Here is a 13,979-nt window from a genome sequence, read left to right on the forward strand (position 1 = left end):
GGGGGAACAGGTTACTGAATTGGATAATCAGCCATCATCATAATGAATGGCAGAGCAGGCTCGAAGGTCCGAATGGCCTACTCCCGCTCGTATTTTCTATGTTTCTATATAATACAATGAGCTCTCAGGTGCCAGAACGTACTTCAAATAGAATCTATTTCCATGTTACTTACTCACTTAAAAGCTTATAGAAGCATTTCAGTTACTCTCTGTAGTACATTACGCAATTCATTCCAGTACAACAAAGTAAACAGATATGGAAATACCCCTTGGCTCAGATCGCAGGGTATCCCGGAAGAAACTCAAACTGCATTGCTAACTTAGGACTCCACCTGCTCAAAGATACACTTAAGTCTGTCCCAGAGCAGCTGAATCTGAATGAAAATCAGCTTTTTCCTGTTTTGTTGTATCAACACATTCTAAATGAACATTTATTGTTGATTATGCTGCTCAGTACAGAAAACAGATGCTTTGGTGAATGAGTGGGATACATAAAACATTTGGAAAAAGGGAACATGAAACGTTAGCTAGAGGAGCTAAGGCAGTGATGACGACTATCACCAACAATATCCTGGTGACAACACAGACAGAGACCCTTAAGGCCAGCCATTCTATAAAGCTCACACCAAACACAGCCACAAATAAATGTTGCTATTAATGAGTTACCTTCTCTTTGTACAAAAGCCAGCCATTTGTCTGTAGATCCCTGTTGATGGATGAAGGGTGCAGTTGTGCTTTACCTTGTGCAGTTTCTACAGAACAAATCACCTTGTCAGAGATGTCCACTGATGGAGTGTAAATAATCTTCCCAATATTGTCATATAGTCCTGCTGTTAGTACAGCTTTAAGAAGGGGAAACTCCTTATATGATAAGTTCCTTTTTGGGTGCTCTGCCAAGGGCCCTTTACTGCAACTTTGATGCTTAGTCCCTCTGGTTCTTGGTGACACAAAACCCGCTGCCTCCATCAGCTTGGTGAGTTCTTGTTTAATATCCTGCAAGTTTATTTTTCATGAAATACATCATAAGCCACCATTCAGTCTGTGGTTATACATTACAATTCTAACTTTATCACTAAAACTCTTAGAGAACCTAGTGCTTCAAATACAAATCAACATTTTTAAAAAGCTCAAAATTAGCAAACCTTCTAAAAACTTCCAATCCTTTTACATTATGAGGAATGTGTATAACCTTCAATATCTAGGGAGATACTAAATACCAATATGAAAACCTTGAATAAAAGGCACAAAATTACAGCAGTTAACAAAGGGAAACAAACACAAACCTCCATTGTTAAAAGCGCAGTCCTACTCAGGAAGTGTTTCTTACAGTAAGTCATTTCAGCACGATATCCATCACATCGCACGTTCTTCCATCTTAAGATGCAAACACACATTTAAATTTAGATACATAGAGTCATCTATTTGACAAGTATCTGATGTACATGCATCAAGATCTAAAATTAAAAATATTCCGACATATCTTCAACTAATAATGGACAGCACACTGACAGACTAGTTGTAACATACCCTAAATATGCATTGTAAACAGTCAGGTGATCTGAGTTAGCCAATGCCAGAGCTGCTTTTGCAAAGTTTGCCTCATCTTTTCCATTTATTGGAGTAACAAAGGGAGATTTCTCAGTCATGGCTGCAGCTATGATTGCCTGGAAAAAATGCATACATTTGTAAGTCCGCATCTGATCTATCTTGTGAATGGTTTCAATAAGCATAACAAGATTACACACAGGAGTAATTTTTCAAATGTGCACTGGTGGTGGGAACCTTCCATGCTGCCAGTGCACATCAAAAAAGTGTGTTATCCATGACTTCCAATGCTGTTATACTAATTTACATCAATCTAGTGCCTTTAACATTGAAAAATGCCCCAAGATTGTTCACAGAGGCCTAAGGAAAAAAACTGATGCCAAGCCAAATAAGTTTAGGAGGAGTGACCAAAAACACAACAATGTTAATTTTGAGGAGGGTCTGAAAGAAGGGAAAGAAGATGGATTTTTAAAAAAATGGAGGAGACTTAGTGGGCTGAAGGCATGACCACTAATTATGGGACAAAGGAAGGGGAAGGATGCACAAGAGGCGAAAGGAACAGAAAGTTTGGTGAGAGGAATGAGGGCTTTTTGGGCCAAAGCGGGTAACAGAGATAAGGACGGATAAGGCCATAAACACAAGGATAAGAATTTTATATATGAGGCCTAAGTGGACCAGGAATAGATATAAAAACAAGAAATGCTGGAACCACTCAGCAGGTCTGGCAGCATCTGTGGAAAGAGAAGCAGAGTTAACGTTTCAGGTCAGTGACCCTTCATCGGAATAGATATAGATCAGTGCAGATAAGGGCGAGAGGTGAATGAAACTTGGTGCGGCATAAGAAATAGGCAACAGAGTTTAGGATGAGCTGAAGTTTATGGAGGGGGGGGGGGGGGCGGGGTGTAGGAATGAAGGTTAGTCGGCACGGCACAGCAGTAATAATGTCTGGAGATGACAATCACGGATGAGAGTTTCAGCAATAGATGGGCTAAGGTTGCGTTGGAGGCAGATGATGTTACACAAGTGGAAGTAGGCACTTGTTTTATGATAGAGACGGTATGGCGTCATATAGAATATAGAGTGCTCAAGTCACAAACAGCCTGATTCAGCATGAGACAATGGCCGGCGAGGGGTATAAATTTGGTGGCAAGGGTATGGAGTTTGCCGTAGAGGTTGAAAACAGCAGCTTCAGTTTTCCCACTGTCTAAATGAAGGAAATTGTGGCTCTTCTTAGATGGCATCGTATATAAACACCTTATTGCACAAAGACAGTTATGAGCACCAACAAATACTCAGAAAATCGACCAGGCGATCAAATCAAACATAGAAAAAATTCAATAAATGACTTGATATAACTTTTTGTCATTCTCATAGATTTTTACAATGTAAAATTGAATTTGGTTTGAAATCTTAAATTTGTTTCAATCTGCTTACCACAGGTTCCAAACAGCCAAAAATAGCTCCAAAAATCAACATTTTCCCAATTTTTACATTTACTGGAAGGGCAGCAAGATGCTGACCTAATGGAGTCAGTTTAGCTTCGTTGATTTCACAGGCTCCAATTTTCCTCAGCAGGTTCATAGCATTACTTATGACCTGGAGTTGTGGTGGATCTAAAGCTCTGGAGAGAAAATCTTCCGGAGACCCATGATTGCATTTCTAAAAATAAAAATGAGAAATAGTTTAATAAGATCGTACTGTGTAAGGAAGTTATGTAGGTAATTAGACTGGTAATGCAATTCAACAAAAATCGATCTCAGCTATTTTACATTTACAGTAATGCAAAAGTACCTAGGTAGCTGAAGGCACAGTTGTTAATGATGGGGCACAAAGAGGGTTGGATGTACAACAACAGGCTGAAGTCAGAGTGAAGGAGAGAGTTTGGCAGGGGAGCATACTGAAGACTGGAGGAAGTTAGAGACAGGAAGGGTAAGGCCATGAAGCGAGTTAAACAACAGTGAGAACTTTTACATTTTTAGCCACTGGAAACTGGGAACCAATATAAAGGTCAATGGGACTTGAGCAGAGGAGAGAGAGTGTTTTGAATTAGGTAAAGTTTATGGAGCATGCAGGGTGAAAGGCTGGTCAGAGCAGCACAATTAATCGAGTCTTGAGGTATTAAATGGGCAGAAAATAAGCTGATGTGGGATGGAGGCAGGCAGTGATACAAAAATGGACTCCAGAGGTGGGGAGAGCAGCCATTAGCCTTGGCAATCGGTGGTTAGGTTGGAATGGAACCAGGGCATTCCAACTGAGCATGACAACAGAAGAGAAACATTGGAGAAAAATCATGTTAACCTACTGTGTCGAAGGCTGTAGACAGGATAAGCTAGGATAATGCACCATAACCAGAGAAATGTTATTCATTTTAGTCCAACATGTATTTTTCTGTTGCTGAACACAGCCAAAATTTCTTCAATGCTGGGACTGTTAAACTTAGTGGTTCAAACCCTCGTTCCTCAGAAAAGCAAGTTGCTGATCCTGGCTGTGCCATTAGAGGAAAGCTTCAAATGGACGTGAGGCACACTTCAAGAGGAACCGAGATGGTGTGGGGGACAAAACATAGACAAAAAAAAAGTCTACACTCACAAGGCACGTGATATCAAGAAAAGGCTGATCACAATGGATACAGCAAAGGTTATGGGCCTTGACAACATCCCAGCTGCAGCAAAGACGACTTGTGCTCCAGAAGGAGTTGTGCCGCCAGCCAAGCTATTCCAGTACAGCTACTATACCGGCAAAGTAGAAAATTGCCCAGGTTTGTCCTGTCCACAAAAAGCAAAACAAAGTCAATCCAGCCAATTACTGCCCCTTCTGCCTACACTCAAACATCAGCCAAGTGATGACAACGGTCATTACAGTTCTGTCAAGCAGCACTTACTCATTAACACCTACTCAGTTCACTTGACTCCAGACCTCATTACAGCCTTGGTCCAAACATGGACAAAAGAGCTAAATTCCAGAGGGAAGGAGTGACTGCCCTTGACATCAAGGCAGCATTTGACTTGAGCATGGTATCAAGCATGGTCAGAGGCTAGGATTCGTGTGGCGAGAGACTCACCTCCTGACTCCTCAAAGCCTGTCCACCATCTACAAGGCACAATTCAGGAGTGTGATGGAATACTCTCCACTTGCCTGGATGGGTGCAGCTCCAACAACACTCAGGAAGCTCCACACCATCCAGGACAAAGCAGCCCGTTTAATTGGCACCCCATCAACAAACAGTCACTTTCTCCACCGCTGACGCACAGTGGCAGCAGTGTGTACCATCTACAAGATGCAGTGCAGCAACGCACCAAGGCTCCTTAGACAGCACCTTCCAAACCCGCGACCTCTACTATCTAGAAGGACAAGGGCAGCAAATGCATGGGAACACCACCACCTGCAAGTTCTCCTCCAAGTCACACACCATCCTGACTAGGAACTATATCGCTATTCCTTCACTGTCACTGGGTGACAATACTGGAACTCCCTCCCTAACAGCACTGTGAATGTACCTACCTCACATAGACTGCAGCAGTTCAAGAAGGCAGCTCATCACCACCTTCTCAAGGGCAATTAGGGATGGGCAATAAACACTGACCTGGCCAGTGAATGAATATAAAAAAAAGGAGCCCTCGCAAAATTGAAGTCAATGGGAATCGCAGGCAAACTCTCCACTAGCTGGAATCATAACTAGCACAAAGGAAGGAGGTTGTGGTTGTTGAAGGCCAATCATCTCAGCCCCAGGACATCGCTTCAGGAGTTCCTCAGGGAACCATCTTCAGCTACTTCACTGACCTTCCCTCCATCATATGGTCAGAAGTGGAGATGTTCTGATGACTGAACAGTGTTCAGTACCATCTGCAGCTTCTCAGATAAAGAAGTAGCTTGTGCCTGCATACAATATCCAGATGACGTTTCTGGCTTGGGTTGATAAGGGGCTAATAAGATTCATGTAATATAAGTGCTAGACAATTACTAACTGCAACAAGCGTGTCTAACCACCTCCCCTTCACACTCCATGGCATTAACATGGAGAACGCCCCCAACCATCATCAGCATCCTGGGAATTATCACTGAACAGAAACCTAGCTGGATCAGCCACGTAAATACTTCGGCTACCAAGGCAGATCAAAAGCTGGACATTCTGTGGTGAGTGTTTGACCTCTTAACTCCCCAATGCCTGTCCACCATCTACAAGACACTTGTCAGCAGTGTGATGGAATACTCTCCACTTGCCTGGATGGGTGCAGCACCAACACTCAAGAAGCTCAACACCATCCAGGACAAAGCACCACTTGATTAGCACTCTATCCACATTAAACATTCACTCCCTCTAGCAGAGGCGCACGATGGCTGCAGTGTGTACCATCTACAAGATGTACTGCAGCAATTCACAAAGGCTTTTGACAGCATCTCCCAAATATGTGACCTGCAACATCTCGAAGGACAAGGGTAGCAGTTGGTGTATGTTAACTCCACTGCCTGCAAGTTTCCCTCCGAGTCACAAACCATCCTGACCTGGAAATATATCATTGTTCCCTCATAGTTGCTGGGTCAAAATCCTGGAAGTCCAAGCCTAACACAACTGTGGAAGTATCTTCATCACATGATTAAGGCGGTTTAAGAAGGTAGCTAACCACCATCTTGTCAAGGACCATCAGGGATGGGCAATAAGTGCTAGCTTTGCAAGCGACACCAACATCCTGTGAATGAAGAGAGAGTACTGCCAGGGGGCTAGTTTAGTGCAGTGGGTGGTGGGAGAAGAACGAGAAATAAAAAAAAATGCTTATTACCATTATGATGAGGAGACCACAAATCTGTAATATTGCATATGCCATAACAGCAACTGAACTAATTCTCCAACAGCTAATGAGCTTCTCTTTCCCATACGTCTTAAATTCAATCAGCTCAAGAGAGACATCCACATTTCCTGTGGACACTGGTATGTCACCTGAGCAACTACTGCTCCTTAAAGCTCTAGATTTTAACAAAGTTCAAACTTACCTCTTTATGTTAAGCCACTTTGACAATAATTCAGAGAATGCCAAAATATATATAGTAGATATATAGCAGACTAGCTTTACACATCTGTTTGAATAGAGTAGCTTTCAAAATTCTTTACATACAAATTGTTTAAATCTATTACAGGCACAATGATACACTGGCTGCACAGCAAAACCCTCTCAGCCATTATTAAAGCTTGAATTATTTATAAGCAAATATTACCATCACATGAAGGCAAAGTTCTTCCAGGGGCACTCGTAAGATTTCTGGGACAGAGTAATCTATGAAATTGTCATACCTAGAGAAATAAAGCAAACTACATTATTCAGATTTAAAATTAAAAACTTTATTAATAGGTGGAATAAAAGCAAAATACTGCAGATGCTGGAAATCTGAAATAAAAACAAGAAATGCTGGAAATACTCAGCAGGTATGGCAGCATCTGTGGGAAGAGAAGCAGAGTTAACGTTTCGGGTCAGTGACCCTTCTTCGGAACTGGCAAATATTAGAAATGTCAAAGGTTATAAGCAAGTGAAGCGGGGGTGGGGCAAGAGATAACAAAGGAGAAGGTGTATATTGGACAAGGCCACATAGCTGACCAAACGATCATGGAGCAAAGGCAAACAATATGTTAAAGGTGTGTTGAAAGACAAAGCATCAGTACAGATAGGGCGTTAACGGACTGAAGATTGAACAGCAGCAAGTACAAACATGAAAAAAAAAGTGGGTAAGCAAACTGAGCAAGCTAAGATGAAATGAAATAAACATACAAAAAAAAAATTGTAAAAAAAAGTAAAGAAGAAAAAATAACTAAAAATAAAAGTAAAATGGGGGGCCCCGTCATGCTCTGAAATTATTGAACTCAATGTTCAGTCCGGCAGGCTGTAGTGTGCCTAATTGGTAAATGAGATGCTGTTCCTCGAGCTTGCGTTGATGTTCACTGGAACACTGCAGGAAGCCCAGGAGAGAGATGGGAGCATGAGAGCAGGGGGGAATGTTGAAATGGCAAGAAACCGGAAGCTCAGGGTCTCGCTTGCGGACTGAGCAGAGGTGTTCCGCAAAGTGGTCACCCAATCTGCGTTTGGTCTCCCCAATGTAGAGGAGACCACATTGTGAGCAGTGAATACAGTATTCTACATGGAAAGAAGTACAAGTAAATCGCTGCTTCACCTGAAAGGAGTGTTTGGGGCCTGGGATAGTGAGGAGAGAGGAGGTAAATGGGCAGGTATTACACCTCCTGCGATTGCAGGGGAAGGTGCCTTGGGAAGGGGAAGGTGCCATGCTTTGTCTTTCAACACACCGTTGACATATTGTTTGCCTTTGCTCCATGACCTTTTGGTCAGCTATGTGGCCTTGTCCAATCTACACCTTCTCCTTTATTATCTCTTGCCCCACCCCCGCCTCCCTTGCTTATAACCTTTGACATTTCTAATATTTGCCAGTTCCGAAGAAGGGTCACTGACCCGAAAACTTAACTCTGCTTCTCATTCCACAGATGCTGCCAGACCTGCTGAGTATTTCCAGCATTTCTTGTTTTTATTATTAATAGGTGGATGTAGATACAAGTAAGGTTAATTCCAAGTATTAAAAATCTTTTCAAAGCAAGTCTTTCAACTGGCGTGCAAACAAATGCATAAATGTGTCTCTAAAGCAAAAATACTAATTGGCTTCAATAATTTAAAAACAAATTACTGTTGACTGAATTATAGCGATTGCCTGCAATAGGACTACACAAGTAGCAAAATTATGAACCTCCAAGAAGCAGAAGGTATAATGAACCAACAACATGGATCACAAACATAACCAATAAAATGCTTAAAAATACAAAAAATACTATGGCCATCTTGATTGTTAAATTTAATAAATTTGAAAAAAAAACATGAAATTTACTCTTACCTATATATTAGGCTTTGCTGTGTTGGAAACCCATGCAACATTTCTTTTCTCAGGGCTGGGAATTGAGTGGTGCTCTATTCTCATAGCTAATATTGTGTACCTGAAGATTTCCTGAATGAAAAGTTCAACATAATGGCCAATTCCCAAAATGTATTCGTGACATGCATCCTGCGAATAACATCCAGAATGCACTGGTTTCACTCCCACCTCTCTGAACATGGCACAAGGCTACCAACTACTCTATCTGATGGACAAGACAGATCTTAAAACAAGAAGTCATTAACGCTAGAAATTTGGAAAAATTACGGCGCAGGAGGTGGCCATTTGGCCCATTGTGCCAGCCAAGAAAGACCTAGCAACCTAATCCCACTTTGCAGCTCTTGGTCTTTAGCCTTGTAGGTTACAGTCCTTCGTGCACATCCAAGTATTTTTTTTTTTTTGAAAATGTGATGTGCGTTTCTACCTCTAGCAACCTTTCAGACATTGAGGTTCGGACCCCCAGCACTCTCTGGGTATCAGTACTTCTCAACTCCCCTCTAATCCTTCCATCAGCTACTACGTCCCTTGATTATTGACCGCTCTACCAAGTGGAACAGTTCCTTCCTCTCCACTCTATTTCGGTAACTCATAATTTTATGCACCTCAACTAAATCTCCTCTCAGCCTCCTGTTCTAAAGAAAACAACCCAATGAGGTGACAAGAATTGTACTAGCTAACTAAACTCCAGCTAGGGCTTAACTAGTGTTTTTATAGAGTTCTAGCATAACCTCCCTATCCTTAAATACTATGCCTCAGCTAATAGAGGAAAATATTCCCCATGTATTCTCAAACACCTTATCTACCTGTCCTGCTACCTACAGGGATTCATGGACATGCACTCCAAGGTCCCCCTGTTCCTCTAAACTCCAATGTATACTGAGAAGAGTAGAAGAATGAAAGGTGATTTTATTGTTTCTAAGCTTCTAAGTGGGCTTGACAGGGTACATGCTGAAGGGGATGTTTTCCCTCATGGGGGAAATCAAGAATGAGGGGGCACAGTTTCCAAGTAAGGCGTCTCCCTTTTAAGGCAGAGATGAAGAGGACTTTCTTTTCTCAGAGGGTTGTTAATCTTTGGAATTCTTTTTCCCCTCAGAGAGCAGTGGATGCTGGGTCATTGAATATATTCAAAGCTGAGTTAGCCAGATTTTTGACCTACAAGGGAGTCAAAGGTTATGGGAGGCAGGAAGGAAAGTGGAGTTAAGGCCACAATCGGATCAGCCATGATCTTATTGAATGGCAGAGCATGCTCGACAGGCCAAATGGCCTACTCCTGCTTCTATTTCTTATGACCTTACACTAACATTTATTGTGTTTTCCCTTGCCTTGTTTGCCCTCACCAACTGTATCACCTTACACTTCTCAGGATTGAATTCCATTTGACACTTTGCTACCCACAGACCATTCCACTATCTTCCTGCACTCGACAGCTTTCTTGCTCACTATCAACCACACAGCCTATTTTTGTAACATCTCCAAACTCCTTCATGTCCCCTGCAGTTAAATCTATATCAGATACCAACTTACCACTTTCCCTTGGATCCCATGGGCTTTTACTTTTCTGACCAGTCTGCCACGTGGGACCTTCGTCAAAAGCCTTGATGAAATCCATGTAGACGACATCAAACACGCTACCCTCATCGACCCTCCTTATTCTCCTCAAAAAATTCCATCAAATTACTAAGACACACCTTTTCTTAACAAAACTAAGCTGACCACCCTTGATTAATCCATGCCTTTCTAAATGATGACTTATCCTGTCTCTCAGATTTTTTTCCCCAATAATTTGCCCACCACCAAGGTTAGGCAGACCGGCCTCTAATTAATCAGTCTACCTCTCTTTCTCCCTTTTTAAACCGTGATACAATGTTAGCAATTCTCCAGCACCACTCACGCCAGAGAGGATTGGAAAATGATGGTCAGGGCCTCCACTATTTCCTTCCTCGTTTCCCTTAGCACCTGGGATACATTTCATCCAGGCCTGCCAATTCATCTACTTTCAAGAGATGCTAAACTCTACTATTTCCTCTATTATGTTTATCCCATTCAATACATCATACTCCTCCTCTTGAACTACAATGTCTGCACTGTCCCCCTCTTTTGGGTCAGTCATGGCTCAGTTGGTAGCCTTCTCGCCTCGAAGTCAGAAGGTTGTGGGTTCAAGTCCCTTGACAGAGACTTGACCACAAAAATCTAGGCTGACACTCACGTGCAGTATTGAGGGAACATTGCACTGATGGAGGTGCCTCATTTTGAATGAGATATTAAACTAAGTCACTGATTGGATCTTTTGCATCCACCTGAGAAAGCAATGTAACTATTTCGAAAAGGAGCAGGGAAGTTATCTCCTGGTTACATTATCACATTGCTGTTTGTGGGACTTTGTTGCGTGCAAATTGGCTCTATTTCCTACATTGCAACAGTGACTAAATTTCAAAAGTACTTCATTGTCTCTAAAGTGTGTTGGGACATCCTGAGGTTTGTGAAACGTACTCTATAAATTCAAGTCTTTTTTTATTCTTTCGTGAAGGTAAGACGCCAAGTATTCATTGAGAATCATGTCCACATCTTCTGTCTCCACACACAGGTTACCTTTTTGGTCTCTAACAGTACCTACTCTTTTCTTTAGTTATCCTCTTGCACTTTATGTTGCCACAAAACATAATTGGGTTTTCATTGATTTTACTTGTTAATTTTTTTTCATGCCCTCACTTTTCTTTCCTATTTCCATTTTAATTTCAGCCCTGCACTTCCTGTACTCCTCTAGGCTTTCTGCAGTATTGAGCTCTTGGCATTTGACCTAAGTCTGTCTTTTTTTCCTTTCCTACCCTGTTCGGTCACCATTAAAAAACTCATCCTTTAAGGCATACAACACATTTTGAGAGAGAGAAATGGAATTGACACTGGAATTTATGATCGACAGCAAACAACACTGCCAACTTGCTGTGTGTTAGCCCTCAATTTGGGAAAAGGCCCAACAGCATGAAAACCCAGAGAGGTCCTAAGTCAATGCTTCTAATCGTAGCCATCAAGGTGTTTAATAGGAGGGCTCCGAAGAAGGCTCACTGACCCGAAACGTTAACTCTGCTTCTCTTTCCACAGATGCTGCCAGACCTGCTGAGTGATTCCAGCATTTCTTGTTTTTGTTTAATAGGAGGGAATGGGTGGTGCACACAGTTTTCAACCTCCAGAAGGTGGATTCAAAACCAGTCCATATTGATTGACTGTGATAGCACAGTAGTTATGTTATTATGCAAGAAATGCAAAGGCTCATGACCTGGTGATGAGAGTTGAAATCCCACCATAGCAGTTAAGAGTTTTTTTTTTGAAATAATTACTGGGGCTGGAACTCCTGCTGCATGCTTTGTAGACACACGGCTGGGGCTCAACCTCCAGTATCTCCAATCGGATGTTTCCAATTTGCCCCCAGTTTCTGTAGTTGTAACGGTTATCACACTTATGTGTGAAAAGTCCCGGGTTGGATCCAAGGCAGAAGCATTATGGAGCACTTGGTTAGTGAGTAGTACAGACACGGAACATGCTGCGGTTCTGATTTCAAAACTTATCTAGGAGTTTACCTTCCACGGTGTGTTGCCAAAAAAAATCAGTGACATCACCGGGCAGGAGGCAGGTGATTCGTTGGTGAGTATTAAGGGTTATTTTCTCTAAACCAGGGTAGTGGATTAAATAAGGACTGGGAAACTATTTATGTTATATATAATATATATTTTATAAATAAATAAAATAGCCGAGATAATATTAAGAGAAAAGATTTGTGGGGCTATGGGAAAAAGGCAGGGTAGTGGGGCTAAGTGAACTGCTCTTGCAGGGAACCAGCATGAACACAACATGCCGAATGGCCTCCTTCTCTGCTGTAATGATTCTATGCCATATTAAATTTATAGCTTAAAAAGTTAAACTAATTATAACTGCAAATAATCTTTGAATAATCAGTTAAAGGGAGAGGCCCGAGTACAGAGCAGCACTGAGAGCCCAAATTGAACGGGTGGGGAAAAAAAAAATCACCAAGTGATGTCACAGGTCAAGGAGTTGTTGGGTGAGTATACTGGTTAACGTTTACTTTAATTTAAATTAATCAACGATAAAGTAAGACGAGCTCAATTAAATAATAAAAACCAAAGGCAAATTGTTATCATAATTAGATTGTGTTCAAGTAATTAAACATACCTAGAGGATAAAGTTTAATTAACAAGGGGTAATAACACAGAGTGGTAAATTTTTCAGCAAATTAAAATCTGAGATATATAGATAATAAGAGTTAAGTAAAGCATTTAAGTTAATTGCTCATAAAACAAAGTGGTGTCTGCACAAAGAAAGAAGCTGATTGGTGAATAGCTGGTAGTTCTTCAATTAAGTATTAAGTTTCTTTCTGTTAAGTCAGTTATTAGTCTAATAAATAGAGGCATGGCAGGGGATCCTGGTCCCATGGAATGCAAATCCCGTTGCATGTGGGAACTCACGGATGCTTCACCTGGACAATCACATGTGAGAACTGGCGGCAGATGGGGCAGCTTTAACTTCAGGTTTTAGAGCTTGAGCAGCAGCTGGCGCCACTCTGGTGCATCCGTGAGGTTCAGAGTTTCATAGAGTCATAGAGGCGTACAGCATAGAAACAGGTCCTTCGGCCACCGCGCCAATAATGCCCTTCTATACTAATCCCACCTGCCTGCATTAATTCCATACCCCTCTATGCCTTACTCATTCAAGTACCTGTCCAGATGCCTCTTAAATGTTGCTTCTGTTCCTGCCTCCACCACCTCCTCAGGCAGCTCATTCCAGATACCAACTCTTCTTTGTGTGAAAAATTTAACCCTTTGATCCCCTTTAAACCTCCTCCCTCTCACTTTAAATCTATGCCCTCTAGTTTTAGTCACCCCTATCATGGGAAACAGACTCTGCCTACCTACCCAATCTATGCCTCTCATAATTTTATATACCTTTATCATGTCCCCTCTCAGTCTCCTTCGCTCCAGGGAAAACAGACCCAGCCTTAAAAACACACATTGGCATTGGCATGGTGGGCATATCTATTTATTTATTTTTTTATTTATAGATACAGCACTGAAACAGGCCCTTCGGCCCACCAGGTCTGTGCCAACCAACAGCCACCCATTTATACTAACCCTACAGTAATCCCATATTCTCTACCATCTACCTACACTAGGGGCAATTTACAATGGCCAATTTATCTATCAACCTGCAAGTCTTTGGCTGTGGGAGGAAGCCGGAGCACCCAGCGAAAACCCACGCGGTCACAGGGAGAACCTGTAAACTCCGCACAGGCAGTACCCAGAATCGAACCCAGGTCCCTAGAGCTGTGAGGCTGCGGTGCCAACCACTGCGCTGCCCTTCCACTGTGCCGCCTATCCAATCTCTCTTTATAACTCAAGCCCTCCAAACCAGGCAACATCCTTGTGAATCTTTTCTGCACCCTTTCTAGCTTAATCACATCATTCTTGTAGTGCAGCGACCAGAACTGCACGCAGTACTCC

The 13,979-nt window shown here is 42.1% G+C and overlaps 1 protein-coding gene across 7 annotated transcripts in view; it reads right to left on the reverse strand.

Moving 5' to 3' along the window:
- dhx29 (DEAH (Asp-Glu-Ala-His) box polypeptide 29) overlaps positions 1-13,979 on the reverse strand; it is a 145,360-nt gene that overhangs the window by 27,956 nt on the left and 103,425 nt on the right. For 5 of the 7 annotated variants that reach the window (XR_010975179.1, XR_010975180.1, XM_068032986.1 and 2 more), the window contains 5 exons: positions 6,757-6,832; positions 2,980-3,204; positions 1,528-1,664; positions 1,284-1,374; positions 667-993 (listed from right to left, as the gene is read on the reverse strand). Coding sequence is in view for 4 of the 7 variants with exons in the window: in XM_068032986.1 (XP_067889087.1) it covers positions 667-993; positions 1,284-1,374; positions 1,528-1,664; positions 2,980-3,204; positions 6,757-6,832 (856 nt within the window). In the remaining 3 variants the exon portion in view is untranslated. The remainder of the gene's footprint in view (positions 1-666; positions 994-1,283; positions 1,375-1,527; positions 1,665-2,979; positions 3,205-6,756; positions 6,833-13,979) is intronic. The other 2 variants (XR_010975181.1, XM_068033007.1) reach the window with 1 other exon arrangement.

The sequence above is a fragment of the Heterodontus francisci genome, chromosome 1 (assembly GCF_036365525.1).
Source record: "Heterodontus francisci isolate sHetFra1 chromosome 1, sHetFra1.hap1, whole genome shotgun sequence".
Lineage (NCBI taxonomy): Eukaryota > Metazoa > Chordata > Chondrichthyes > Heterodontiformes > Heterodontidae > Heterodontus > Heterodontus francisci.